Raw genomic sequence first — 25,955 nt, 5'->3', positions numbered from 1 at the left:
TTAAGAGTGCATTAATCAAAACATAAAAATATAATTATGATTTATGAGTATGAAAACGATATTACGCCACAGAGAGATTGTGGTCCAAAAATCTTTTTCCTTCCAAAAATGATGCAAATTACTAAATTTTCGGGAGAGGAGGATAACGATACTTGTAGTAAATGGTCACATTCATGTTAGAAAAGGAGACCTAATTTCTCCATAGAAAACTAAGAAACAAGAACTCAAATACATAACCAGGGAAAAAAAATCAGATTGAGGTATTTGATTAAATTAAATACTTCCAATCATGAAATGACATTGCATGTAATTCAAAATACATGCAAGAATTCATGACTGGAATGGATTGTAGAATATTGATTGCATCCCAAGAAGAAAGGAATTGATTTTCTATATAAACGAATTGAGCCTTTGTAGTTGGATAATTATCTCATCATCTCTTCAACTTCAACAATGTCTCTTTCCCATTTCCTACTTTTAGTCATCTTCTTCAATCTCTCTCTCCTCTGCGTCCAATGCAACCCTGATTACAGAGATGCCCTCGCTAAATCCATCATCTTCTTCCAAGGCCAGAGGTCCGGCCACCTCCCGCCCCAGGATATCAGCTGGAGAGGCAGCTCCGGCCTCTCTGACGGCAGCCTCGCCGGCGTAAGTGCACTTCACCTTTTCTCATGCATTGTTAGCATGTTATGCTGTGTTGCTTTTAATGGAAATGATAGAAATATATACTTATCCATCCCGAAAAATAGTCTCATTTGTGGAAGTCACGAGTTTCAATACGCCACTGATAAAATATGATAGAAAACTCAGGTAGTTTGATAGAAAAAATAAATAAACTGTAATGGTAGCAAATACGCGACTCAATCTTGCTATCAATACAAGATCGATTCCGGAACAAGAAGAACAAACACTCGATATGAAAATGAATAAAGCTAAGAACAACTCTCGGAGAATTAATGGAAATCTTGTATTCAATTTCTTGTGGAAGATTACAAACTGATGGATGAAAAATCTTTCTCTCACTCAGCTCGCACAGCTCGGTTATTCACTCTATATAACACTAATCTAACAACCAAAACAAATCCAACGGCTGTCATTTAAGCTAACTAACTAATCGCATCCGACGGCTCACGTTTGTCTATGCATCAGTTAATAACAACGGCCAACACCGAACTCGACTAAGTTCGGCCAACACCGAACTCGACTAAGTTCGGCCAACACCGAACTCGACTAAGCTCGGCTAATCACCGAGCACGATTAAGCTCGGCTAATCACCGAGCACGATTAAGCTCGGCTAACACCGAGCTGCAATCAATCACCTAACAGTATATCAGTCCCTGCCGCGCACGATTAAGCTCGGCTAACACCGAGCTTGACTGATTGTGCAGTTTTGCCCCAATCCTCATAACAAATCTCCACCTTGGGACACAACTGGACAATCCACAGAGCATATCCATCTTCCACAATCACTCCAGCTGAATCAGATTCACCAAATCCATGCAATACTTCAACTTAAGTCCGGGTAACACCTTTGTTAGCATATCAGCAGCATTGTGCTCAGTAGCTACTTTCTCAATCTTTACTGAGCCCTTTTCAACTTCATCCCTCACAAAATGAAGCTTAACATCCACATGCTTGCTCCTCTCATGGAATGTCTGATGTTTTGATAGACATATGGCACTATTTGAATCACATAATACAGTCACAGCTTCTTGATCGACTCCAAAATCCGAGCAGATTCCTTTCAGCCACATGCTCTCCTTTACAGCCTCAGCCATGGAAATATATTCTGCCTCAGTTGTTGAGAGTGCCACCACAGATTGCAAACTCGATTTCCAACTTACAGCAGCTCCATACATGCAGAAAACATAGCCGGATTGGGACTTCCTTGTGTCAATGTTAGTTGCAAAATCAGAATCACAATATCCCAATAGAGGCTGTGTATCAAAATTCTTACTTCCATCAAACAGTATGCCATAATCCCGAGTGCCATTGAGATACCTTAATATCCATTTTAAAGCTTGCCAATGCTGTATACCCGGATCAGCCATGTACCTGCTCACAACACTTATTGCCTGGCTGATATCTGGCCTTGTACACACCATGGTGTACATGATACTCCCCACTATGTTTGCATATGGGACCTTATCCATTTCTCTTCTCTGTTCATCATCTTTGGGGCTTTGATTGCTGCTGAGCTTGAACTGTGAACTCAGGGGCATGCTCACTGGTTTGCTATGATCCATCTGGAATTTCTTGATCACACTACTGATATAATCCCTTTGAGTCAGCCATATCTGCTTGTGATCTCTATCTCTGATAATTTCCATCCCAAGAATCTTCTTGGCATCACCAAGATCTTTCATATCGAATTCAGATTTCAGATCAGCCTTCACTAACTCCACCTCTTCCTTATGCTCTGCAGAGATCAGCATATCATCTACATATAACAGTAGATATGCTACAGCAACTCCACCTCTTCTCTTGATGAACACACAGTGATCATACAAAGATTTTTCAAACCCAATCTTCTGCATGAACACATTGAACCTCAGGTACCACTGCCTTGAGCTTTGTTTTAGACCATAGAGACTTCTTTTTAGCAAACACACTTTCTTTTCATCTCCTGGCTTCACAAAACCAGGTGGTTGCTCCATGTATATTTTTTCTTCAAGTTCACCATGGAGAAAAGCAGTTTTAACATCAAGTTGTTGCAATTCCCAATCTCTTTGAGCAACTATAGCAAGTAATAGCCTGATGGAGCTGTGTTTGACAACAGGTGAGAAAATTTCATTGTAATCCACACCCTTCCTCTGTGTGAACCCCTTAGCCACCAACCTTGCTTTGAACCTGATATGGTTGTTGTTGAAGGCCTCAACCTTCTTTTTGTAAATCCATTTGCACCCTACTGTTTTCTGATCAGTAGGCCTCAGTACCAAGATCCATGTGTGGTTTTTATACAAGCTATCAATCTCCTCTTGCATAGCTAACAACCACTGATCCTTTTCAGGGCTTCTGATTGCTTCTTTATAAGATGAAGGTTCATGGTAATCCATCTGTTCAGCCACTGCCAGTGCATAGTGCATCATGTCATAATCATTAAATCTAGAAGGGAGCTTAATATTCCTCTTTGCTCTGTTTCTAGCAATCACTCTCTCTGGTGTTCTGATTTCAGCTTGCATTCCAGAAGCTCCACCACCACTGACATCAGATGTAGCATTTAGATCAGTCTGAGTTACATCTGTAGTTACTCTCTGGTTCTCCACCTCAAAATGAACTTTCTGATTATCCTTGTTGAGGAAAGGCATTTCAGATTCTTTGAAGATCACATCTCTGCTAACCACCACTTTCTTGTTTCCTTCCTCACAGCACCACAGCCTGTACCCACTGACTCCCATCTGATACCCAATCATTACACACCTGAGAGCTCTAGGTTCCAATTTACCTTGCTTTATGTGAGCATAAGCTCTACACCCAAATGGCCTCAGTTTTGAATAATCCCCATAAGATCCATACCATTTGCTGTCTGGGGTCTGATTTTCAATGGCAGCTGAAGGACATTTATTGATCAAAACAACAGCAGTAGAGGCTGCTTCACCCCAAAATGGTTTAGACATTCCAGACGCTATTAACATGCACCTCACCCTTTCAAGAATGGTTCTATTGATCCTCTCAGCAACCCCATTTTGTTGTGGGTTGTGAGGGACTGTTCTGTGCCTCTTTATCCCCTTATCTTTACAGAATCCATCAAATTCATGGGACAAGAACTCAAGCCCGTTGTCAGTCCTAAGACACCTCAATGGCTTTCCTTTCTCCAACTCAACACCTACACACCATTCTTGAAACCTCTGGAATGTTTCTGACTTGTCTTTCATTATTACTATCCAAACCTTCCTTGAAAAATCATCAACAAAGGATAAGAAATACCTGCCTCCTCCAAGGCTATTCACTGGTGCAGGTCCCCATATGTCACTGTGAACATATTGGAGAGGCTCTTTCGATGTGTGCTTGCCCACTCCATATGGCAGTTTTTTGCTCTTACCAAGTATGCACTCCTCACAAGATCCAATGTGTCTTTGTACATCAGACTCAGACATCTGAATTATGCCTTGTTTCACCAACTGCATCATCCCAGCAACTCCTACATGCCCGAGCCTTGTATGGTTTGTTGAGTTGAATTTGCAGAACCATCAATAGGCTCAGCTTGTAGATAATAGAGTACATTACTTCTGATAGCTCTCATAATCGTCTGGCCATCCTTTGTAACAAGCATTTCTCCACCATAAAGGGTCAATCTATAACCTATCTTCTCAAGAAGTCCCAATGAGATCAAATTTCTCTTGATGGATGGGATGTACCTTACATCAGTAAGCTTTCGCAGTGATCCATCTTCCATCCTCAAGCATATGTTCCCAACACCCCTTACATCACACACATGATCATCTCCTAGCAACACCGAGCCTTCAGATTCCTTTAAATCTTGGAACCAGTCAAGGTTGGAGGACATATGGAAACTGCAACCTGAATCCATGATCCACAGCCTTGATAATGGACTATCCTCCACCACATTGAGAGCTCTTGCCTCTTCAATTTCCTCAGTGATAGCTGCTGTACCATCTGCTTTGTGATTTTCAGCTTGTCTTTTCTTCCAAGCAAAGCAATTTTGCTTGATGTGTCCTGGTTTTTTACACCAAAAACAACTTCTTGACTCCTTCTGATCACCTTCCTTCGCACCCCGTGGTCTCCATTTATCAGATGAGGTTTTCTTGAATTTGAATTGTTTCTTTGATGCAGTCTTCACATTAAGGCTTTCAGCAGCTTGATCGATTTGCTTGCTGACAGATTTCTGCATTCCCTTCAGCTTTAATGCAGAATATACCTCCTCTAAAGTCACCTTCGAATCCCTTCCAAGAAGTATTGAGTCTTTGAATTGCTCAAAACTCTGAGGCAGAGCATTCAATAACATCAAAGCTTTATCCTCATCTTTCATGGCATCATCCACACTCTCAAGATCATCTATGCACTTGCGAAAATCTTCTAATTGATCTGCTAAGTTCTTGGAGTCAGAAAACTTGAAATTGAATAACCTTTGTTTGAGATGCAATCTATTTGAGAACGACTTCTCCATATAGATTTTCTCTAACTTCTCCCAAACTCCTGCGGCATCATCTTCCTTTTGAACCTCCCTCAAGACTCTATCGCTGAGGCACAAGACAATCGAGCTATACGCCTTGTATTCCAGTTCTTGAGATTTCGCCGCATCCATTCCTTGAATCTCCTTCTCATCCGCCTTGGATTTGACATAATCCCAGACTCCTTGCTGCATAAGAACAGCTTTCATTTTCAATCTCCACAGGCCGAAATCATTTTCGCCGGTGAACCGCTCAACGTCGAACTTCGTGGTAGACATTGTTGAATGCGTCGTCCTTCTTCGTTTTCCCACAGACGGCGCCAATTTGTAATGGTAGCAAATACGCGACTCAATCTTGCTATCAATACAAGATCGATTCCGGAACAAGAAGAACAAACACTCGATATGAAAATGAATAAAGCTAAGAACAACTCTCGGAGAATTAATGGAAATCTTGTATTCAATTTCTTGTGGAAGATTACAAACTGATGGATGAAAAATCTTTCTCTCACTCAGCTCGCACAGCTCGGTTATTCACTCTATATAACACTAATCTAACAACCAAAACAAATCCAACGGCTGTCATTTAAGCTAACTAACTAATCGCATCCGACGGCTCACGTTTGTCTATGCATCAGTTAATAACAACGGCCAACACCGAACTCGACTAAGTTCGGCCAACACCGAACTCGACTAAGTTCGGCCAACACCGAACTCGACTAAGCTCGGCTAATCACCGAGCACGATTAAGCTCGGCTAATCACCGAGCACGATTAAGCTCGACTAACACCGAGCTGCAATCAATCACCTAACAGTATATCAGTCCCTGCCGCGCACGATTAAGCTCGGCTAACACCGAGCTTGACTGATTGTGCAGTTTTGCCCCAATCCTCATAACATAAACAAACTATGATAAAAATATACACTACTTTTTAAATCATTCTTTGTCATATAACTCTAAGATAAATGAGTTTTCTATCCTAAATGTACAAGTTTATACAGAAAAACTCAAATTTTAAATTTGAAAATTAATTTTTGTGGCTCGAGTACAGGTGGACTTGACGGGAGGGTACTACGACGCGGGCGACAACGTGAAGTTCAACCTGCCAATGGCGTACACCACGACATTGCTGTCGTGGAGCGTCATTGAAAACAGCCGGAAGCTGGGCCCCCAGCTTCCGGCCACACGGGAGGCCATCCGGTGGGCCACCGACTACCTCCTCAAGTGCGCCCGCGCGACGCCGGAGCGGCTCTACGTCGGCGTTGGAGACCCCAATGCCGACCACAAGTGTTGGGAGAGGCCCGAGGATATGGACACGGCGAGAACCGCCTACTACGTCACGCCGACTAGTCCGGGCTCTGACGTCGCCGGAGAGACCGCAGCGGCGCTGGCAGCGGCTTCGATTGTGTTCAAGAAAGTGGACGAGAGCTACTCGAAGCTGCTGCTGTCGACTGCCAAAGATGTGTTGCAATTTGCAATGCAGCATAGAGGCTCTTATAGTGACTTCCTTGGCTCCAATGTTTGCCCCTTTTATTGCTCCTATTCCGGCTACACGGTGTAATATTACTCCTATTATATTAGTATTATACTTCCTTCGTCAAGTCATTTTGACTTTTCTGCACTCATTTTATAAAAATGATAATAATAAATAGTTAAAGTAGAGAAATGATAAAGTAAGAGAGAATAGTCATTATTTAGTATTATGCGTTAGGGAGGATTTGTACTCCTATTTCATATCATATTATTATTATTATTATTGATTTATTATGGTTGTTGTTGGCAGGATGAATTGCTTTGGGGAGCCGGGTGGGTGTACAAGGCGACCAACGAGACATATTACGTTGATCTTCTGAAATCGGTGGGCGGGGGAGAAGGCATCGACATTTTCAGCTGGGACAACAAGTATGCTGGAGCTCATGTGCTCCTAGCAAAGGTCAGACTAGTTAATACATTCATTTGGGACAAAATTATCAGCATTTAGTTGATTTTAATAAATGTTGTTGTTTTTTTTCAGAAGAGTTTAGTGAATAATGATGAGACATTTGGGGAATATAGGCAGAAAGCAGAGGATTTCATGTGTAAAATACTGCCTGATTCCCCTTCCTCCACCACAAAGTACACTGCAGGTTGGTTAATTGGCCTAACTAAATGGGGCTCTAAATATTCATTTAAATTGAATATTTTAAATGAATTGGTGATTGATATATACTATAGGTGGTTTGATGTACAAGATGGGGGCTAGCAATCTACAATATGTGACATCCATAACTTTCTTGCTCACAACTTACTCCAAGTACATGGCTAAGGCTAATTACCACACCTTCACTTGTGGGAAGCTTGTCGTCACTCCCGAAACCCTACGAAATCTGGCTAGGAGACAGGTGAAATGTCTTGTCAACTGAACTTTATTCATAGTAGTAGTAGTAGTAGTATATAAATTTGTTGGTTTTGATTTGATGAATGTGGATATTGTAGGTGGACTACATATTAGGAGATAATCCAATGAAGATGTCTTACATGGTGGGGTACGGGACGAATTATCCCAAGAGGATTCATCACAGAGGATCTTCACTGCCCTCGGTCGCGGTTCACTCTGAGGAGATTGGGTGTGAGGGTGGGTTTCAACCTTACTACTATGGTTCGAATCCAAATCCGAATACATTGATAGGTGCGGTCGTTGGTGGGCCCGACCAGAATGATTTCTTCCCGGATGAAAGAGGAGATTATACTCACTCTGAGCCTACTACATATACCAATGCTGCATTAGTTGGGCCCTTGGCATCCTTTGCCGGGAAATCTTGATCCTACTGTCACAACTTTGAAATGTAAATATCAATGTGCTATATATATATATATATATATATATATATATATATATATATATAGGGTTTTGATCTATGCAAAACTAGATTTAAATACAGAAACGCAGATGCTGATCATCTAGGTGAAGTACATTTTAAGTGTAATGCTGCTAAATGCATAAACCTGATCAACTCTATTATGTTTGAATGGTTGAAAGATATGATCAATCGATCTTTTCATTGATTCTCAATGGTGCAGTTTTTTTCTTGAACATCAAAAGATTCTCATTTGACAATAAAAATGTTACTACTATGTTACTTTTTCCAGTATTCATATGCAATGGAGCAATTTGTCTCCTTAAACTGCATGATTCACAAAACTAGTTACCTATGTTGGAATTTGATCATATTCTCGAAATACCCAAATGATTGCGTATCGTGATTTCTTACAAAATTGGGCAAAGGGAAAGAGTGATTTTGCAAAAAAGCAAAAGGTAAAAAAGAAAGAAATGTTGGGTCTTGATCATATTGTATATTAGTTGGGCCCTTGGCATTCTTGCTGGGAGGTTTAGATCATATTGTATTGGATTGTCACAATTCACATCAAGGTTAAATTATATAGAAGTTTCACATTTCAGTGTAATGCTGTTTAATTCAGAAAGCTATCACCTCAAATTTGTTTGAATGGTTAAAAACATGGTTAATCGATTTTTTTTCCTTGTATGGAGCTGATTATATATGTATTCTTTGTTGTATTTGGGCTTTTCTTATTGAGAGTTTCCAACGGAATATTTTGAGCCCAACCAACTAAATATTTATTGGACATTAATTTTCTCAAATTTTTTTATCATGCTCTTACAATTAACTTAACTTCATATGGTGCAATATGACAAATAGAAGTACTTGCTATGAAAATTTCATAAGGCATATACAGTCTCTATGTCCCTGACCACCTCCATCTTTTCTCTCTTACGTGTGCCTAGGGGTGGGAAATTATACCGAAATACCGGACTTACCGTACCCGAAAAATACCGATTTTTCGGTATACCGCAGTTTCCGGTACGGTATGATACCGTACCACAGTGTTTCGGTACGGTAACGGTATCAATTTTTCTATACCGCGGTATACCGAATCCACGGTATACCGGTATACCGCGGTATACCGAATTTTCGATATATACCGAAGATTCGGTATACCACGGTATACCGGTATACCGATAGATTATTATATATATATATATATATATTATATTAAAAAAAATTTAAAAATAGAATTCTCTAAAATTTTAAAAAATTTAAATGTAATATTTTGGATATATATTAAATAAAATTTTAAAAAAATAAATGTAATATATATATATATTACATTTTATAAATATTTTGGATACAATAGGTTTTTTTCGGTATACCGTTATTACGGTATGGTAATGGTATCAAAAATTATCATACCGAATTTTCGGTATACCGAAAATTCGGTACGGTATGCGGTATGGCACGGTCGGTACGATATACCGTACCGACCCACCCCTACATGTGCCTCCGTTATCTATTAATAACACTTCAAGTTTCAAATCAATTTTTCTTTCTACTTCTCTTATTTGACTAACTTTGCATCAAAATTTATGTCATACCTTATATTTCTAACTTTTATGAGACAAAAGGTGTATAATAATGGACAAATAAAGAAAATTGTTCAAATTCAGGTTCATCCTTTTCTTTTCAAAACTTGAAAAAAAAACATTAAGTTTGAGATTTTCACAATTATCCTAGCATTCCTTTTTTCTTGGCGAATTATACATTGATATGGAAGTCAGTTTAAAATACGTGGATAAAACAACGTCAGGCATAATGACACGAGTTTTAAATCGCTGACATATCAACATGTAATTTGTCAGAAAATGATAGATAATTGCAAAAATCTCAAACTTTGTTAATTGCTATATTTTTTTAAATAGCATGAATTTGATCATTTTTCATAATTTATTTGACAATTTATTTTATATATTCAAGATTTCTAATGGGATTCCGATTAGGGGTAACAAATCGTGCAGATTGGATCGTTATTGGGTCAACCTGAAAACGACCAAATCCAATAAGGTCTAACCCGAACCCGACCTGTTAAGGAAACTCCAAATCCGAACACGAACACGGCCTACTACATGACCCGAACCCGACACGAACCCATTAACGACACGATATAATATGGGTTGACACGACACGATAACGACCTGAACCCAATATTACAAGATTAAAACCTGATATTACATGATAAATCTAATTTTAAACTTGACTTACATGATAAAAAACAATTTTTCAAGATTTAAACCCGATTTACAACAAATTAAATAACTAAACTAAAGCATTATTTTTTAAAGATAATATCATAAATAATAAAAATAATATTATTATTTCTTAATGGTTATCCGCATCCAACCCGAATTCAACCTGAAATTTTCAGGTTCATAACGGGTCAACCCAGGACACGAATCCTGTGATCCAACCCCATTATTTTCGTGCGGATTCGTGTCGAATAAAAAATTGTCAGCCCTAATTCCGATCTCCGAAGTAGTAAAATATACTCCTATATTTCTCTAATATAGCAAATTACAGTAAATACTAGTTTACGTAATTTAATTTTGAGGTCATAGTGATAAAACATAAACAAAAATAGATTTAGGGTTTCTGCGTCCCCATCTTCTTCTTCACTGGTCTCATTTTTAGACAACCAATTAGGGTTTTATCGCCGTTGTAGAGAGACGTCAGGAAAAAGAGGAAGAAATTAAAGATGAGGCCTATATTGATGAAAGGGCACGAGAGGCCGCTGACGTTTCTCAAGTATAACCGGGACGGCGATTTGCTCTTCTCCTGCGCCAAGGACCACGATCCCACCGTCTGGTTCGCCGACAATGGCGAACGACTCGGCACTTACCGCGGTCACAATGGCGCTGTTTGGACCTGCGACATTTCCAGTAATCTCTTATTTTCCCCCATTTCTCCATTTGTGAGAGGCGGAACCTCGTAATTCGATATATCCCGAAATTAAGAGGAGTTTAGGAGTATTAGTTTTATTTTGAATTCATTGCGCAAATGCTTGCCGGAGATATGTGCAACTTTGAGATTTTGTGGTTTTATGGTGTTAGTGATGGATGGGGGATTTTAGTTTTCCTTGTTTAAGCTGTAAGCTTGTTGAATTGAGGAGAGTTTTTGGATCGGCAAAGAGATCATTTATATACAAATTTTGTAGAGTTTTCATAATCTCATATGGATGCATTCAAAATAAATGTGATAGCTTGAGATTTTTGTGGGGTTTATTCGTTTTCTGTGGATGGATGTGTGAATTCGTATAGGCTATCTTTTAGCTGTAAGTTTGCAGTTGTATCCGAACGAAGGATCTTACTGAGATCTTGGATGAGAAGATGTGATTTTTCTGCTTGTTGCTGCCTTTTCTTTCATGTTTTCGGTTGCCTAGTTAGTGACTTGCTTATGTGATGATTTTGATGGAGTGTTTGTAATCTGAATAATGAATGGATCGGTTTTATTGTTTAGGGGATTCCACAAGACTTATAACCGGAAGTGCTGATCAGACTGCAAAGTTATGGGATGTCAGAACAGGAACTCCGCTTTTCACCTTCAATTTTGATTCACCAACGAGGTCTGTTGATTTTGCTGTTGGTGATAAGCTTGCAGTCATAACAACAGATCCTTTCATGGGATTGCCCTCTGCTATTCACATCAAACGCATAGCTAGAGATCCAGAAGACCGTAAGTTGTTCTTTTTATAAGCAATTGGCCAGATTTAATCATGCTGTTGACACAAGATGATGTCTCACCTAGTTTGAGCTGTATGCTTGCTAATACGTTTTGGTGAGTTAAGATTCTTGGTATTATTGGGTTTAATCTTTGAAATAACTCCTTTCTATTTGGTGCCTGATAAGGATATTGTTAAGGTTCTGTAAATTTATTAGAAGAATAATAAACAAATGAATTTTTGACCTAAATGTTGATGTTAGTGTTCCCGAACTATGTAGCATCATATATGTTACTCTAATTACATTATTGATCAGATGGCTAATTATTGCTGGTTGGTATTGCAGAGAGTGGTGAATCTGTTCTCACTCTTAAGGGACCGCAGGGAAGAATAAACAGAGCAGTTTGGGGACCCCTGAATACTACCATTATAAGTGGCGGTGAAGATTCAGTAATTCGTGTCTGGGATGCTGAGGTTAGTATTTTAATTAAAACACAGTTCTTAATACATTTAATTTGTTTTTTCTAGCATGTTGCAAAAGATATCACCTAACCTGTTATTTCCAAGAAAATAATCGATCCTGCTTTTGTTGTTTTGCGAATTACAGACTGGAAAGTTGCTAAAAGAGTCTGACAAGGATGAAGGCCATAAAAAAACTATTACATCACTTGCAAAGGCAGCAGATAGTTCGCATCTTCTCTCGGGTTCATTAGATAAGTCTGCAAAGGTGGTTTATGCTTATATTGATGTCCGTTAAATATGTCTATAGTTCTTGTTGTCATCTTGTATTGACTGATCCATTCCCATTTTTCAGCTTTGGGACTCCAGAACATTAAAACTTGTTAAAACCTACGTGACAGAACGGCCTGTAAATGCAGTTGCAATGTCTCCACTTCTTGATCATGTAAGCATCCAAAAAAGACATCTATGTGATTTTTGTATTATCTCTTGGATTTCTTTTCTATCATTTTCCCGTACCCTACTCTAGGTGCCTCCTGTAATTGGGATTTATGCTTTGAGATATTAGTTTGAAACTCCATAGCATCCTAATTTTACCGATTTCCAGAACGTACTTCATGTTTGGAGAAAGAGTATCAAATTTTGCTTGGATGTTATGTTTATATGCACACCTTTTTTTAAACTTACAAAATGTTGTTTTGATCTTCCATTTGTTAGTAAGATAGATGCTTGTTTTACGGTTGCGTTGATTTTGACTTTTGGTGTTATAGATTGTGTTAGGAGGTGGTCAGGATGCATCATCTGTTACCACAACTGATCATCGTGCTGGAAAGTTTGAAGCCAAATTCTATGACAAGGTTAACTCATGATGCTATCTGTACATTCAAGATTATTGTGACCTTACATAAGTAAAGAGCTCTTTGTTGATTTTTTGTTCTCTTTCTTTTTTGTAGATCCTTACTGAAGAAATAGGAGGTGTTAAGGGCCATTTCGGACCTATCAATGCCTTGGTGTTCAATCCAGATGGCAGGAGGTTTGATTTTCTCCTCGTTCCTTCACATCTCGAAAAAGTTTTTAAAGCTTCAATCTAATGATTTTCTCCTTTTCACATCCATAGTTTTTCGAGTGGAGGGGAAGATGGCTATGTTAGGTTGCACCATTTCGATCAAGATTACTTCAACATCAAGATTTGAACTTGAAGAATTTGGCCCTTGCTAGTTTCATCTTCACATTAGAGTACTATTCTTTTTATGATGAAATTTGGAGATTTGGGATCAGATGTTTGTACTGTGGTATAGACGTGAGAGATTATCATCCGATTTTGGTCCATTTTCTACCAGTACTATTTATGATTCTTGAAGGCCAATTCGTTCCAAAGTTCATTTCAACTTATAATTCATTACTTTTGTAAACGTAAAAATGATGTTCTCCTAATTTCGATGTTTCTGTATTAACCTTTAATAGTGAGGTATTCATTATGTAACAAAAGCTGCAATTTGATTAATTGATGAGGAAATATTTCAATGATGATAGAACTGTTATAAATAAAACCAAAAAACAAGTAGTTACAAAATAGAGCAGTTGTTCCATTGATCACAAGTTCGTGGAGGTGTAGTCATTCAAGGTAAATGAATCAACTGCAACATTAGAAGCCAACTCACACACTATTGTTATGTAAACGGCTGTATAAAAGGCGTCGAAGCCTCGCCTCCTCTGCATTGTGTTTGCAGAGGAACAAAACCAGCCATGGACAGAAAAGACATTCAAACTATTGTGGGGCTGATGATGCTGGTGGTGGCATTGCTCAATGTTCGTCCGATGATGGCTCACCTTCCCCCCGGTGCCTGCATCGACCATTGCCTGAAAGAGTGCAAATCAAGTGGCATCGGTATTGCAGCCTGCATCAAATACTGCCCGGTGCATTGTCTCCCTCCCGACACCACTGCCAAAGATCATTACTGTAACCTCGGATGTATGCTTGACCAATGCGCCAAGTTCACTAGTGGTATGCGCCTTCTCCTCTCCCATATCTCTTAGTTTCAGATTCTTGCAACGTATGAACTGCCATTTGTTGCTGCAGATGAGAGGAGGATGACCGACTGCGTGTTCAAATGCCGTAAATTCCACTGCAAGATCAGGGCCAAGATTGTAGAGTGATTGTCCTGTGATGAAATAGTCATCGCCCACATAGACATTATTTAGTTTACCTTAGTGGTCTTCTCTGATGTTTTTTTCTTTCAAATAAAATGTCTGTAATGCACCTTCTTCTTGCTCCATTTTCAATCCCAAATCTCTGCAGCATAGCATTGTCCTCACAACAATAATCTAGTTATATCATAGCAAATTAAGCAAAATTTGTAAAAATCAAAATGATTAGAATTGAAATTTCATCAAGAAAGCCAACCTTTCAACCAAGAAACTTTCTGAGATGGTTTATCAAGTCAATAAGTGAAACATTACGGTCACCAATAGTCATTGCAAGAGCAAGCTCCGTCTCTAAAATGATGAAACCGGTTAGCATCTCTGACAACAATTGCCTTTCCAAGAAGTTTTGATGTTAATCTCAAGAAGTTATGGCAGTCCAAACAAATGCGTATGTTCTTTATTATCTTAATAACATTACAGCTAGAATCACCACCATTCATCAGAGAGAAAACCAGAGCGAGCTTTTCGCTGTGAAGATACAGTTGCTCCTCCTTATGCTCTTCTTCTACATCAAACAAGACTGCACTGGTCTCTGGAACATAGCCTATTTCCTTCAACTGCCTCAGTAGTTCATCCAAATAGGCGCGTATTGCTTTTATCTGTGGGTGTCGCTTCCCCCCAGAAGCAAACTCGTGCAGTGTGTGCCCGACTTCTGTCCAGCTCAGACCGGGCTCCTTTCTAACACCGGCTTTATCCATTTTCTTTCTTATTAAGTCTCCTTCACCAAAGCTATTAGCTGAGCAATAAATATTTGAGATCATAACATATCCTAATGAGTTGTCCGGATCCAATTCTTGCAAATTTCGTGATGCTAACTGGGCTGCCTTTGTTTCTCCATGTTTCCTACATGCTCCTAGAAAAGCACTCCAGATAACACTATCCGGTTGCATAGGCATGTTTCTTATGATGTTTTCAGCCTCGGATAAACGGCCAGATCGCCCTAGAATATCAACCATACAAGCATAATGATCAAGTTGAGGAACTATACCATATTTCTCACGCATGGTATCAAATACATTAGTCCCTTCCTTCACCATTCCGGCGTGACTGCAAGATGAGAGAAGCGCGACGAAAGTGGCTTCATCCGGTGCAACATTCATCTGTCTGAAGAAATCCAAAGCTGTCTCAGCCTTGCCATGAACTGCATAAGCCTTCAAAATTGAATTCCAAGAAACAACATCCCTTGATGACATCTCGTAGAAAACTTGCTCAGCATTATCAATGGAACCACACCTAGAATAAGCATGAATCAAAGCATTATCGAGCTCAACAACATTTACGAAACCTGCTCTGACTACTTGGCTATGCACTGCAGCGGCAGCCCTCTCTGTCACCAGATTTGCGCAAGCTTTTAACAACACGGTGAATACATAACAATCTGGATAGAAATCCCCCTCCCGACGCATCTGGTTGAAAAAGACTAGTACCCGAGCAGGATCCCTTTCAACAGATGCAGTCATAACACCAGTCCACAGAACAATGTCGCGATCCATAACCCCCGTCTCCAAGAACACCTTACGACAGGCACCAACATCGCCAGAAAGAGCCGAATATCCTTTGATCAGTGAGGTTGCCACTCCAACATCCAAGTTCAAACCTGTTTTAACACTTACACAATGCAACAACAGCAAACAATTCAGTAGCACCATAGCTTTTTCACTGCCTACATTAACTGCACACAAAGAAGATATCAAACTCAAGAGGGTAGCATGATCGAAATCAAGTTCATCCGAAAGCATTTTCACAAACAAAATCATAGCTTTATGGCCTTGCTCTTGCATCCCAAGTCCTTTAATCATGGAATTATACGTAACAAGATTTCTAAAGTTCATTTCTTGAAACACCCTCCATGCCTCTACACCGGCGCTGCAGCTATTCTTCCAGTAAAATGCAATCAGAGCATTAGCTACATAAATCCAAGCATCAAAGCCGGTTTTTGAGGCCAGCCCATGAACTTGCAAGCCGTGGCGGTGATCACAAAGGGAGAGCAAGCTCGCATAGGCGAACTCGTTGGGTCTGTGATGGGGCAGCATTTGAGAGAAGAGAAGGAAGCACTGCTCCAATTTTCCGCGCTGGGCGTAGCCAGAGATGAGTATGGTCCAAGAAAATATGTTTTTGTGAGGCATTTGAGCGAACATGTGGTGGGCAAGATGTAGGTTGCCGCGCTTCGCGTGCTCATTGATGACATTGTTGGTGGCGATGAGGTCCGGCGGCGGCGGGTGAATGTAGCGGCGAATTGTTTTTAGAGCAAGTGATGTTAACAACCGGAAGCCACCAGAAATATGACCGCTCCGAAAATGCAGCATTTTATTAACAACCGGAAGCCACCAGAAATAACGCCCAACGTCGGTTCAACCCGAAACCCAATTGAGATTCAATAATCGATTAACCCGATAATTTGATTGAAAATTTAATCGAATTATTTCTCAAACGCGGTGTACTTGATCCGAAATTAATCGAGACTCACCAAGTTGATCTAAAATGTGTTAAGTAAAACTTGAGTCCTATATCCCCATCAATTGACACCAGTTGACTTGACATATAAAAAATGATTGGAAAAAGTTAGTAAAACGTGAATCCTATTTTTATATATCAATTTTATATTAAAATTTAAGTGGAATGTAAGGTACACTATCAAAAATAATATTACAAGAGTGTCAATTAATAAGGGACGACGGGCGAAAGAGAAAATTGATGCCATATAACGGGGGACGGAGTAATGTTTTTCATATTTTGGGACTAGTAGTAAAATACTACTCATAGTCTTATACGGTAAAAATGAGTATTATTTTTACTATGATTTTACTTATATTTATCGTAAAATCATTATATGTAAATTGAAAAAATAATCGCTATTTAGAAAGAAAAAAATTGTATACTCGTCGTTCAATCGTTTAAAGTGTGTTCACTTATTATAAATATCGAATTATTAATATAAATTAGTACTCCTTCCGTCCCCAAAGAATATGAACTTTGAGTTCGGCATGAGTTTTAATGCAAAATTGGTAAAGTAAGAGAGAGATAGAGAGAAAAAGTAATTAAAGTATTGATAGTGGGGAATGAATCCTACCTTATTAGAGAGAAAACAATTTCTAAAATTGAAAAGTGCATATTTTTGTGGGACGGATTAAAAAGGAAAGAGTGCATATTTTTATGGGACGGATGTAGTATTAGTTAATAAACATTTGAGTGTGGTTGGTCGCTCGAAATCTAAAGGTTTTGAATTATCAATTTATAAGTCGAAAGGTTTAAGATTGGCTTTTAGTCAATTATGTGCAATTTCAATCGAATGGAGTAGTACGTTGTAGTCAGTAAGATGCCTAACCTGTTTTGCTTTATTTCGTGGACAGGTATATGTTGGTGATTTCTGTTACTTTTTGTTGCAAATGAAACCAAAATGTGGGGTCGTGAATTGTGAAAATTGTGCATTGAATCGGAATATACAAGTAAATGTGATTACAATTTAAAGAATTGACTTAGTGAGTTATGAGATTCATGGTGTAAAGTGTAAAAGAATAAAGCAACAAATTTCTATATTTTTTATTTGATGTCTCTGGCTGGCTGCAAAACCTGGGTAACAGATAGCTGCAGATTTGATGTCATCAATCTGTGCAAGGAATTTCACCTTCTTCAACATCAACATGGTTGTTGCTCTCATCACCTTCTACCATTAATTGCACCACACCAACTACAATTTGCACACTAAAATTTACACACTGCAAACCACAATCTATAAAGGGCAGATCAACAACAATCACCCATATACAGAATTATATGGTCCCTTCAGCCAATCACAGGAGCCCAAAACACACCAAACAAGTTAAGACTTAAGAGACAAGAACACTTCATACACTAATACCAAGCAACTATCATGCGTGGCGCGATGAACTTCACACATGTTTCAAGTTCACAACATAACTGAAGTACAAATTAACTAGCATGTTCACCATTCGAGACATATGAACCACATACGAAGGATGGAATTAAATAATTGTACAGAGGAGCCATCTCCCTACTGGGTCAAGTGCTACATCACTTTATAGTTAGACATAGACTAACTACCAGAGTTAGTCTCTATCAATTCAAATAGATAATCAGTAATACCGATCACGATTCAATGAATCACGCACATCATAACGTCTCGAGCTACCACGACTAACACTATCCAACACCGAACCAAACACTCTTCGACTGTAATCATATTCGGTGCTGTCATGGTATGATCTATACCCACTAGATCGGTGCATAGATATATCAGGGAGAACTGGCAGGCAATGGACAAAAAACAAAAGAACATGTTAACCACAAGAATTTTTTTAAAAACATGATCTAATCAGTCAAAAGCTGAAAAAAGAATGTCACATATCAGTGATTCAGAAACAATGTATCACACCTTCTGGATAAGTAGTCTTACGCTCTGAAAGCTGACATGATGCTAATAACCTCGGAGAATGTGAGTAAGGTTCTGTATTCTTGTGGTACTGCCTTTGTTTGGCAGAAGAAACATTTGCTGGTGGGGTTGAAAGGGAAGCAGAGGGTCTGTCTTGTCCGGAAATCTGTTTATAAAAAGTGATTTTATTAATATATTATTATTGTTATTAACTTTAGACAAGAATGAAGTTCACTCCTTAATACTACTACCAGTTAAGTTTTCAGCTCAAACTTCTCAACATCATCAGCAAGCTAACTTAATAAGAGCATATTTTCTACTCAACAAAATTCTAATGGTGCATTCACACCTACTCTCAGCAAAAAGCTAAGAACTTGACTGTCCATCCATAGCATGTCAAAACTCAAAAGGGGGATGGTTCACAGTGAACTATTGAGGCAATTCACAGCGAACCATTCAGGATCGGGAACTATTATTATGATCATATAAGCTAGAGACTCACCGCAAACTTCAATGTCCTTTTGTAAAGAGTTACAAGACCAGAGAAAAGCTTGACAGCATACTCAGCTACCTCATCGGATTCATATTCCGCAAAAGCATACCCTTTTGGTTTATCAGTCTCCCTGTCTCGGGGGATATATAAATCTACTACCCAACCTGCCTGAATTAGAATGTCATACAACACCCTATCACTAACTCTCTCATCCAGGTTTCCTGTCGAAGACACAACACTACAAGGTTGATAATTTGATAACTAACAAAAGAAAACTACCTCAAGTTAACTAGCAAGCAGTTCAACTATCCACAGCCAGAAATATCTTAAATTTCACAATATAAAATAGCAAATGTTTAATTTTCTATGGAACACCAAATCGCCCAACCTAACCTAGAGGCCTTCGAGAATGAACTCAAATATACGAAACTGTTAATATATCCCTAATTCAAGCAAATCTAGACAAAATTCAGAGATCATAAAAGTCAACAAGGACAAACACTAGAATCAAATTAGAGGTAAAACACTCAAAGCTGGATTTCTCTTATTCGCAGAGGAAAAAAATCAAATCAAATCAAATCAAATCAAAGCAACTAAAACCGAAAAAGTGAGATAAACAGGAAAATTAGCAAAAGGAATTAGGGGAAAAACAGTGCATACCAATATATACGGTAGATTTAGGATTATCCGCCATGATCTAAAGCAATAACCACAGAATATGCTTGCAACTGCAGCTAAGAATTATTCTCGTGTAGATAAGAGAGAGAAGTCCGAGAAACGAAAGGAATTGGAAGAGAACTCGCGTCAAAAGTCGGCGGATGTATTTCAATATCTAATTTGCTTATAAACATATGTTTAGATTTTTTAATTAAACGATTTGTAATCCTACACTTTTTCCTAAGGCCATCCACAATAGGAATAGCCCAGCAATAGCCCAGCAATAATCCAGCCATAGCTTAGCCACTGCCATATCATCAGCACTAAAAATCCTCCTGCCACATCATCAAAACAAGCAAATAGCCCAGCAATAGCCTAGCCATAGCCTAGCCACATAATATCCACATCACTATTAACAAATATATACAAAATGAAATAATTAACAAACACACAATATGCGAAATTTAATTTACGAGACATATACAGGAAAAATTTAATAATACTATTAAAATTTAAAAAAAAGTACAATAATTTTAAAAAATACATTAATTTAAAAAAAATACAATAATAAAAAGGAGTGTTAATTCACTCATTGTACAGAAATTAAGATAGAGAGAGTACTCGCTAAAACAAGTGGTGCGAATGAAAATGACGAGCAAAGCGCGTATATATAGTGTTTCGGAAAAAAAAAAATTAAATTTCGCGCTAGGCTGTGCGTTGGGCGATCCGGGCGCTGTAATAGCGCCGAGCGGATCGCCGAGCGCACCGCCCAGCGCCACGAAACCGCCCAGCGCTGCGCCGTTTCTCTCTCCATTCGTCCGCTGGGCGACTGCAATAGACCGCCCAGCGCCGGCGGTCGGCTGGGCGGTCGGCTGGGTGCTATTGTGGATGGTCTAATGAAATTCATGTTCCTTTCCTCTTTAAATGAGAAAAATACATTATAATTAATTGAATAATACGCTAGGCCTGGATATATATAGAAAATTTACCTTCGTTAGCATATTAAATTCCTAATATTATGTATAATTTTTAAAATAAATGTAAAGTATTTGATGCTTTTGCAACCAATCAAAATATTATTGCTGACACAACTTATTATAAACCTTATTTCAACAAATTGAACTATTGAATTTTTTATAACATGACATTTTTTTTGCTACCTAAAATGTTATGTCATTTTAGTTACTCTTCCATAGATCATATAAGTAATTCATTAAGCTATATCTACATTAAAATTTTGACTGATTTCAAAATTAGAATAAATTAATTAATTTATATAAAATTTTTAAAACTAGTATGCAAAATAAGAATTTAACGAAAATGTAGGAATTTAAAAGTAATTATTGTTTTTATAAAATGAATCTTTGAATAATTAGTTATTCAATAGTAGATGTTTGGAAGTACTATAGTTCATTTTTTGGAAATACTCTCGTAGTCTGAAGAAGTTTCTTACTCCGTATTAAATATCTCATTAAACTTATACTATCATTTTTCATAAATATATGTTATATTCTATTAATTTCTTTTACTCATATTATATTATAAAATTAAAAACTATACACTAATTCTTTTTCACTTTTTTTTGGGTTACATTTTTAATATCCATTTGAAGAGGTGACACGAAGGAGAAGCCCAATTACAAGAGTCGATGCTGGGCCCAATGCCCACAGGCTTTCGCATGAATTGGTGCGCAGAATCGGGTCCAGCTCAGCATCAATTATTTAAAAACTACCGACGCCACGTCACCGCACTAGGTCATCACCAATAGAATGCATCCACCTCTACGAAACGACGTTATTTTTTTGTCATAACTAATTAATTAGTTGGTACAGAAACCTAATCAAGTTACCACCATTTTTAAAAATTTCTCTCTGTCGGCCGTTAAAATTTTGCTCATCCCTGTTGTAGTCAGCTGTCTATACTTTTGTTTTGTTGTTTGTTTTCTGGAAAGAATCCCACTATTTTAAGTTTTTAACAGTCTAATTTATCCAGCTAAGCCGACGTCGTGGAGTGAAATTCGAATTGATTTTCAAATCCTAGTTCTTCGATTTCGACAGTATTCAATTGCCCGTTTCATTAAAAAAAATTTCCCTTTATATAGCAAAAAACAAGGATCGCTGCGCTGCATGCAATCTTAGAGAGAGAAAGAGTGGGGGGAAATATAAATCTTCTCTTTAAGATCTGTTAAATAGTCTTTTCTGAGTTTCACAATTTCAAAGACATTTAAGGAGGCGGAATTCAGGTGACTTGGTCTTTTCAATTCTCTTTTTTGTAGAATTCTTTGTCAATATATTTGGAATTGCTTGTCTCGGATCAGATCTTGATTTTCAAGGGTCAATTCAATCTTTTTTATTTGTATTTTTGTTTTTCTTTACCCTCCCTCTCAAGAATCGAGATTATTGGGAGCCTGATTTATTGAATTTCGTTATTTATGAGGTGGGACTCGATTTTGAATTCTCCCCATCAGTTCTTGGTAGCAGTGTTCCTTATTCATCAAGTGTGATTGCTATACTTTACGTCACTGCCAAGATAAATTTTGATTTTTTCTACTCAATTAAACCAAGCCAGCTTCTTGACTTTATCATCAGTCTTTGCTGGCAAGCAAATCACATGTTTCTGTACTCTTCTATATAATTATTTTGTTGTGTTAATGTATTGTATTTATATGTTATTTCATGATTGATCCATCTCTGTAATATTACAGCTATAGTTCTTCGTTCCTTGTGTCTGTTTGGTTCCTGGTATTTTTCTAGCTGATTTTATCATTGTATCAATCACAGATTGGAGGGTGGGATTTGGAAGTTTTGCAAGTTGAGATTATGATTTCTTGATTCAATTTGTTATCGGATCTTGAAAATTTGCAGTGATCTATTCAATTTTGTGTCCTTGCATTATTTTTGGGATAGATAATGATTTCTGTTGTTGTGTGGGAATCTTATAAGAAGATGATCTCTGCTTATTATACTGATTGCGAATGTGTGTCTTTTATAGGTAACTACATCTCTCGGTGAATAGAGACCCGTTTTGGGTAAGGCTGTTTTCGTTCTCTGGTAACAGCTGTTTTGTGATCTGCAGCAAGCTGGATTGATGTGCGATGCAGAGGTCACGGAAAGCTCTTCTACAAAGAAGAGCGGTAAAGGAGGCAATTTGTGGCAGAAGTCGCTTGTATAAGGTCTCTCTTTCTGTTGTTATCGTTCTATGGGGCGTTGTGTTTCTCTTAAATACATGGATCGGCCATGGCGATGGTCAAACAGGTTTGTCGACTATCTGATCTTCCATCAGTTTTTTGCTTCATACTTCAATACTCCAATCAATGATTGAATGCTGAAATTACACATTCCATTCATTCATAAGCAGATTAGCTTGTCTTCTGGTTCAATCTTTTTAATGTTTAGCATTATAACTCTGTGTGTGCCTGTTCGGTTGAATTGTATCCTAAAAAATTAGGCAGCTACTCGCGTTTATTTGCTCTTCATGTTAACCTAAACCATTGTTTCCATCTTTTGACTTGTTGGTATTGTGATATTGATTTTGTAAGCTCCCTTTGGTTTTATAATCTGCCTTTTCATCAATAAATAACTCCATCTTTTCTTATTATTCATGGATGCAGAAAGATCAGAGTATTCTGTTAATGCAACAAGATGGGGTGAAGAAGAAGTGTCTTTTGGCAGGGATGTAAATAATAGATTATCTATGGATGAACATCCATCACATGGAACTACGAGATGGGATGAAGACGAAGCGTCTCTTGACAGGGATGTAAATACTAGATCAACAAATGGAAATACGCATCCATCAGATGTAACTACGAGATCGGGTGAAGGTGAAGTCCCTTTTGATAGGGAGGTGAATCGGAGAGTATATGTAGATGGACATCCATCGGCTGGAACAGTCTCTGAAAATGGTTATGCAGATGATAATAAGAGTGAATCACTTGTTAAATTGGCAAAAGAGAGTTCTGAATCGGCTGCCGTAAGGAAAGATTTACCTGGGAATATGGAGAAGGACAAGTCTTTAACCAACGAGTTGTCGCCTGGAGTATATATAGGTCTTGATGAATTCAAGAACAAAGCATTTAGCTCGAAAACTAAACATGCAACGGGTAAATCTGGAAGCATAATGCATAGATCAGAGCCTGGTGGAGAGGACTACAATTATGCGTCTGCTTCTAAAGGAGCGAAGGTTTTGTCTTTCAATAAGGAAGCCAAGGGCGCTTCTAATATACTGAACAGTGACAAAGACAAGTACCTTCGAAACCCTTGCTCAACCGAAGAGAAATTTGTTGTGATAGAGCTTTCTGAAGAAACGTTGGTCGACGCTATTAAGATAGCAAACTTTGAGCACCACTCTTCTAATTTGAAAGATTTTGAATTATTAGGCAGTGCTGTTTACCCCAGTGATTCATGGGTAAATCTTGGAAATTTTAGTGCTCAAAACATGAAACATGCTCAGGACTTTGTTCTTCCGGAGCCAAAATGGGCGAGATACCTTAAACTGAACTTGTTGAGTCATCATGGATCGGAGTTCTACTGCACACTAACATTCATTGAAGTGTACGGTGTTGATGCTGTTGAGAAAATGCTTGAGGATCTGATTTCAGCTCAAGATAAGGTGCCCCCATCTGGGGAAATATTAGACGGTAAGAAGTCTGGTTCGAGCCAACACATGAGCATTGAAGTTGCGGGTGATGAAGATCTAGTTGAAGAACCAGATACTATGATCAGAACCCCTGAAGAAATCCGTCATAAACAAGTAAATCGGATGCCTGGGGATACCGTTCTTAAAATTCTAATGAAAAAGGTTAGATCTCTGGATCTGAATCTAGCTATTCTTGAGCGGTACCTAGAGGAGATTAGTAGCAGATACGGAGACATTTTCAAGGAATTTGATAGAGATATTGGACACAAGGGCGTACTTCTAGAGAAGATAATATCTGATCTCCGGAGCCTATCTAGAAGCAATGAGGATATGGTATGCAAAGTTTTATATTCGTTTCTTGATCGATTCATATGTAGTTCTTCTTTCTAAAACCGTGTCTCATTGTGCAGAGCGAGGAGATCAGTGAGCTTTTGTCTTGGAAATCTCTTGTTTCCGTGCAGCTGGACAGTATACTCAAAGAGCATGCCCTCCTCAGGTTTTCATCAATCTGTCTTCTATTCCTCTCTTTCACGCCTTCCGTTTATTTGAGTCATATGCTGCATGAAAGTGGCAAAGAAAAGAAAGATAAAAACAAAATAACCTTGAAAATATCGTCACGTGCTTGTTTGAATTCTGAGATGGTTGGGTCGTTTGACTGCAGATCAGAAGTGGAGACGGTAAGAAGGGATCAAACACACATGGAGAATAAGGGAATTGTGATATTTGTTGTTTGTGTGGTATTTGGATTTATGGCAATTGTGAGGTCATTTGCAGATAAGGTGGTACAGAATATGAATGAGAATAATAGTTGCAGTGATTGTGTTTCCAGGAAATTTTGTTCAGAGAAGTCATCCTGGTTTTACTTATTGCTCAGCTGTAGTATTACTATAATTATTCTCTCATTATAGAGATTTTTCTTCATTTTGTGTCACAGTTTATATATAATTTACCATTTCTTTTGATGCTATTATTTATGTGAATAATAACTAGTAGTGTTCTAGGCGAAAGGAGAAGGTAGTAACATCCCAACACTCTGATTGTGATCAGGTGTATTTGTCTTGGCCCCTTCTCCCTTGTTTTAAGTCCTTTTTCAGTCTGGTTTTTCCCATAAACTTATACCAAGATAAATTGCATTCATACCACACCCAATAGCCGATGAGAAAAAGGAAATGAAATTCACATTCAACTCTGAAATGTTGGAGTGAAGCTGTCATACGATGAGATTGTTGACAACTTTAAAGACCAAATTTAACGAAGTCTTATGGCCTCACGGGCCGAATAATTGAATCAATTGTGTATGGGTTGATTCCGGAAAAAAATGCATTGGAGAGGGTTGAACTCGGAACTACTGAGACAATGCTCTATACTGCTAGACCATTCTCATTCACATGTAATCTATTTATATGTAAATTCAAAATTAAACTAAAAAATT

General features: G+C 38.2%; 6 protein-coding genes across 10 annotated transcripts; 4 read left to right on the top strand and 2 right to left on the bottom strand.

Moving 5' to 3' along the window:
- Positions 1-223: 223 nt before the first annotated feature.
- On the top strand, positions 224-7,934 carry LOC121781818 (endoglucanase 9-like). The gene is made up of 6 exons (XM_042179523.1): positions 224-648; positions 6,184-6,687; positions 6,916-7,065; positions 7,147-7,258; positions 7,347-7,513; positions 7,608-7,934. Exons 1-6 carry the CDS (start codon positions 454-456, stop codon positions 7,932-7,934), a joined length of 1,455 nt encoding a protein of 484 aa, XP_042035457.1. The 5' UTR covers positions 224-453.
- Positions 7,935-10,599: 2,665 nt separating this feature from the next.
- Positions 10,600-13,506, top strand: LOC121781801 (eukaryotic translation initiation factor 3 subunit I-like). The gene is made up of 8 exons (XM_042179500.1): positions 10,600-10,902; positions 11,480-11,695; positions 12,028-12,155; positions 12,289-12,408; positions 12,496-12,585; positions 12,911-12,997; positions 13,094-13,173; positions 13,258-13,506. Exons 1-8 carry the CDS (start codon positions 10,719-10,721, stop codon positions 13,331-13,333), a joined length of 981 nt encoding a protein of 326 aa, XP_042035434.1. The 5' UTR covers positions 10,600-10,718; the 3' UTR covers positions 13,334-13,506.
- A 227-nt stretch (positions 13,507-13,733) lies between these two features.
- LOC121781810 (protein TAP1-like) lies at positions 13,734-14,443 on the top strand. Its single transcript, XM_042179512.1, has 2 exons — positions 13,734-14,145; positions 14,221-14,443. Exons 1-2 carry the CDS (start codon positions 13,887-13,889, stop codon positions 14,295-14,297), a joined length of 336 nt encoding a protein of 111 aa, XP_042035446.1. The 5' UTR covers positions 13,734-13,886; the 3' UTR covers positions 14,298-14,443.
- Positions 14,122-16,822, bottom strand: LOC121781789 (pentatricopeptide repeat-containing protein At1g71420-like). Of its 2 annotated transcripts, none has more exons than XM_042179479.1 (3): positions 14,545-16,822; positions 14,348-14,465; positions 14,122-14,266 (listed from the first exon to the last, which is right to left on the bottom strand). In XM_042179479.1, the coding sequence occupies exon 1, from the start codon at positions 16,649-16,651 to the stop codon at positions 14,603-14,605; it is 2,049 nt and encodes a 682-aa protein (XP_042035413.1). In that variant the 5' UTR covers positions 16,652-16,822; the 3' UTR covers positions 14,122-14,266; positions 14,348-14,465; positions 14,545-14,602. The 2 variants fall into 2 exon arrangements, with proteins under 2 accessions (XP_042035413.1, XP_042035423.1); XM_042179489.1 differs by having other exon boundaries at positions 14,348-14,433.
- Positions 16,823-17,757: 935 nt separating this feature from the next.
- On the bottom strand, positions 17,758-20,062 carry LOC121759033 (spliceosome-associated protein 49-like). Of its 3 annotated transcripts, none has more exons than XM_042154536.1 (4): positions 19,889-20,062; positions 19,238-19,449; positions 18,760-18,901; positions 17,758-18,033 (listed from the first exon to the last, which is right to left on the bottom strand). In XM_042154536.1, the coding sequence occupies exons 1-4, from the start codon at positions 19,920-19,922 to the stop codon at positions 17,948-17,950; spliced, it is 474 nt and encodes a 157-aa protein (XP_042010470.1). In that variant the 5' UTR covers positions 19,923-20,062; the 3' UTR covers positions 17,758-17,947. The 3 variants fall into 3 exon arrangements, with proteins under 3 accessions (XP_042010470.1, XP_042010468.1, XP_042010459.1); XM_042154534.1 differs by having other exon boundaries at positions 18,739-18,901; positions 19,889-20,061; XM_042154525.1 differs by having other exon boundaries at positions 17,758-18,609; positions 18,739-18,901; positions 19,889-20,059.
- A 1,677-nt stretch (positions 20,063-21,739) lies between these two features.
- On the top strand, positions 21,740-25,444 carry LOC121781712 (SUN domain-containing protein 4-like). Of its 2 annotated transcripts, none has more exons than XM_042179416.1 (5): positions 21,740-22,127; positions 22,961-23,139; positions 23,496-24,856; positions 24,934-25,019; positions 25,185-25,444. In XM_042179416.1, the coding sequence occupies exons 2-5, from the start codon at positions 22,980-22,982 to the stop codon at positions 25,429-25,431; spliced, it is 1,854 nt and encodes a 617-aa protein (XP_042035350.1). In that variant the 5' UTR covers positions 21,740-22,127; positions 22,961-22,979; the 3' UTR covers positions 25,432-25,444. The 2 variants fall into 2 exon arrangements, with proteins under 2 accessions (XP_042035350.1, XP_042035346.1); XM_042179412.1 differs by having other exon boundaries at positions 22,877-23,139.
- Positions 25,445-25,955: the final 511 nt, after the last annotated feature.

The sequence above is a fragment of the Salvia splendens genome, chromosome 2, assembly GCF_004379255.2.
Source record: "Salvia splendens isolate huo1 chromosome 2, SspV2, whole genome shotgun sequence".
Lineage (NCBI taxonomy): Eukaryota > Viridiplantae > Streptophyta > Magnoliopsida > Lamiales > Lamiaceae > Salvia > Salvia splendens.
The sequence above is the reverse complement of the archived record's forward strand: the minus strand, read 5'-3'. Positions and strand labels throughout refer to the sequence as shown.

What these genes read in the sequence shown, in the direction of transcription:
- LOC121781818 (XM_042179523.1), top strand. Translation starts at nt 454, where the DNA reads ATGTCTCTTTCCCATTTCCTACTTTTAGTCATCTTCTTCAATCTCTCT. An exon ending in CTGACGGCAGCCTCGCCGGC is followed by an intron (nt 649 to 6,183) that starts GTAAGTGCACTT and finishes GCTCGAGTACAG; the next exon opens with GTGGACTTGACGGGAGGGTA. An exon ending in GAAATCTGGCTAGGAGACAG is followed by an intron (nt 7,514 to 7,607) that starts GTGAAATGTCTT and finishes TGGATATTGTAG; the next exon opens with GTGGACTACATATTAGGAGA.
- LOC121781801 (XM_042179500.1), top strand. Translation starts at nt 10,719, where the DNA reads ATGAGGCCTATATTGATGAAAGGGCACGAGAGGCCGCTGACGTTTCTC. An exon ending in TTCGTGTCTGGGATGCTGAG is followed by an intron (nt 12,156 to 12,288) that starts GTTAGTATTTTA and finishes TGCGAATTACAG; the next exon opens with ACTGGAAAGTTGCTAAAAGA. An exon ending in TTCAATCCAGATGGCAGGAG is followed by an intron (nt 13,174 to 13,257) that starts GTTTGATTTTCT and finishes TCACATCCATAG; the next exon opens with TTTTTCGAGTGGAGGGGAAG.
- LOC121781810 (XM_042179512.1), top strand. Translation starts at nt 13,887, where the DNA reads ATGGACAGAAAAGACATTCAAACTATTGTGGGGCTGATGATGCTGGTG. An exon ending in ATGCGCCAAGTTCACTAGTG is followed by an intron (nt 14,146 to 14,220) that starts GTATGCGCCTTC and finishes TTGTTGCTGCAG; the next exon opens with ATGAGAGGAGGATGACCGAC.
- LOC121781789 (XM_042179479.1), bottom strand. Translation starts at nt 16,651, where the DNA reads ATGCTGCATTTTCGGAGCGGTCATATTTCTGGTGGCTTCCGGTTGTTA.
- LOC121759033 (XM_042154525.1), bottom strand. Translation starts at nt 19,922, where the DNA reads ATGGCGGATAATCCTAAATCTACCGTATATATTG. An exon ending in TAAATCTACCGTATATATTG is followed by an intron (nt 19,450 to 19,888) that starts GTATGCACTGTT and finishes TGTCTTCGACAG; the next exon opens with GAAACCTGGATGAGAGAGTT. An exon ending in TAAGACTACTTATCCAGAAG is followed by an intron (nt 18,610 to 18,738) that starts GTGTGATACATT and finishes ATTGCCTGCCAG; the next exon opens with TTCTCCCTGATATATCTATG.
- LOC121781712 (XM_042179416.1), top strand. Translation starts at nt 22,980, where the DNA reads ATGCAGAGGTCACGGAAAGCTCTTCTACAAAGAAGAGCGGTAAAGGAG. An exon ending in CCATGGCGATGGTCAAACAG is followed by an intron (nt 23,140 to 23,495) that starts GTTTGTCGACTA and finishes TCATGGATGCAG; the next exon opens with AAAGATCAGAGTATTCTGTT. An exon ending in AAAGAGCATGCCCTCCTCAG is followed by an intron (nt 25,020 to 25,184) that starts GTTTTCATCAAT and finishes GTTTGACTGCAG; the next exon opens with ATCAGAAGTGGAGACGGTAA.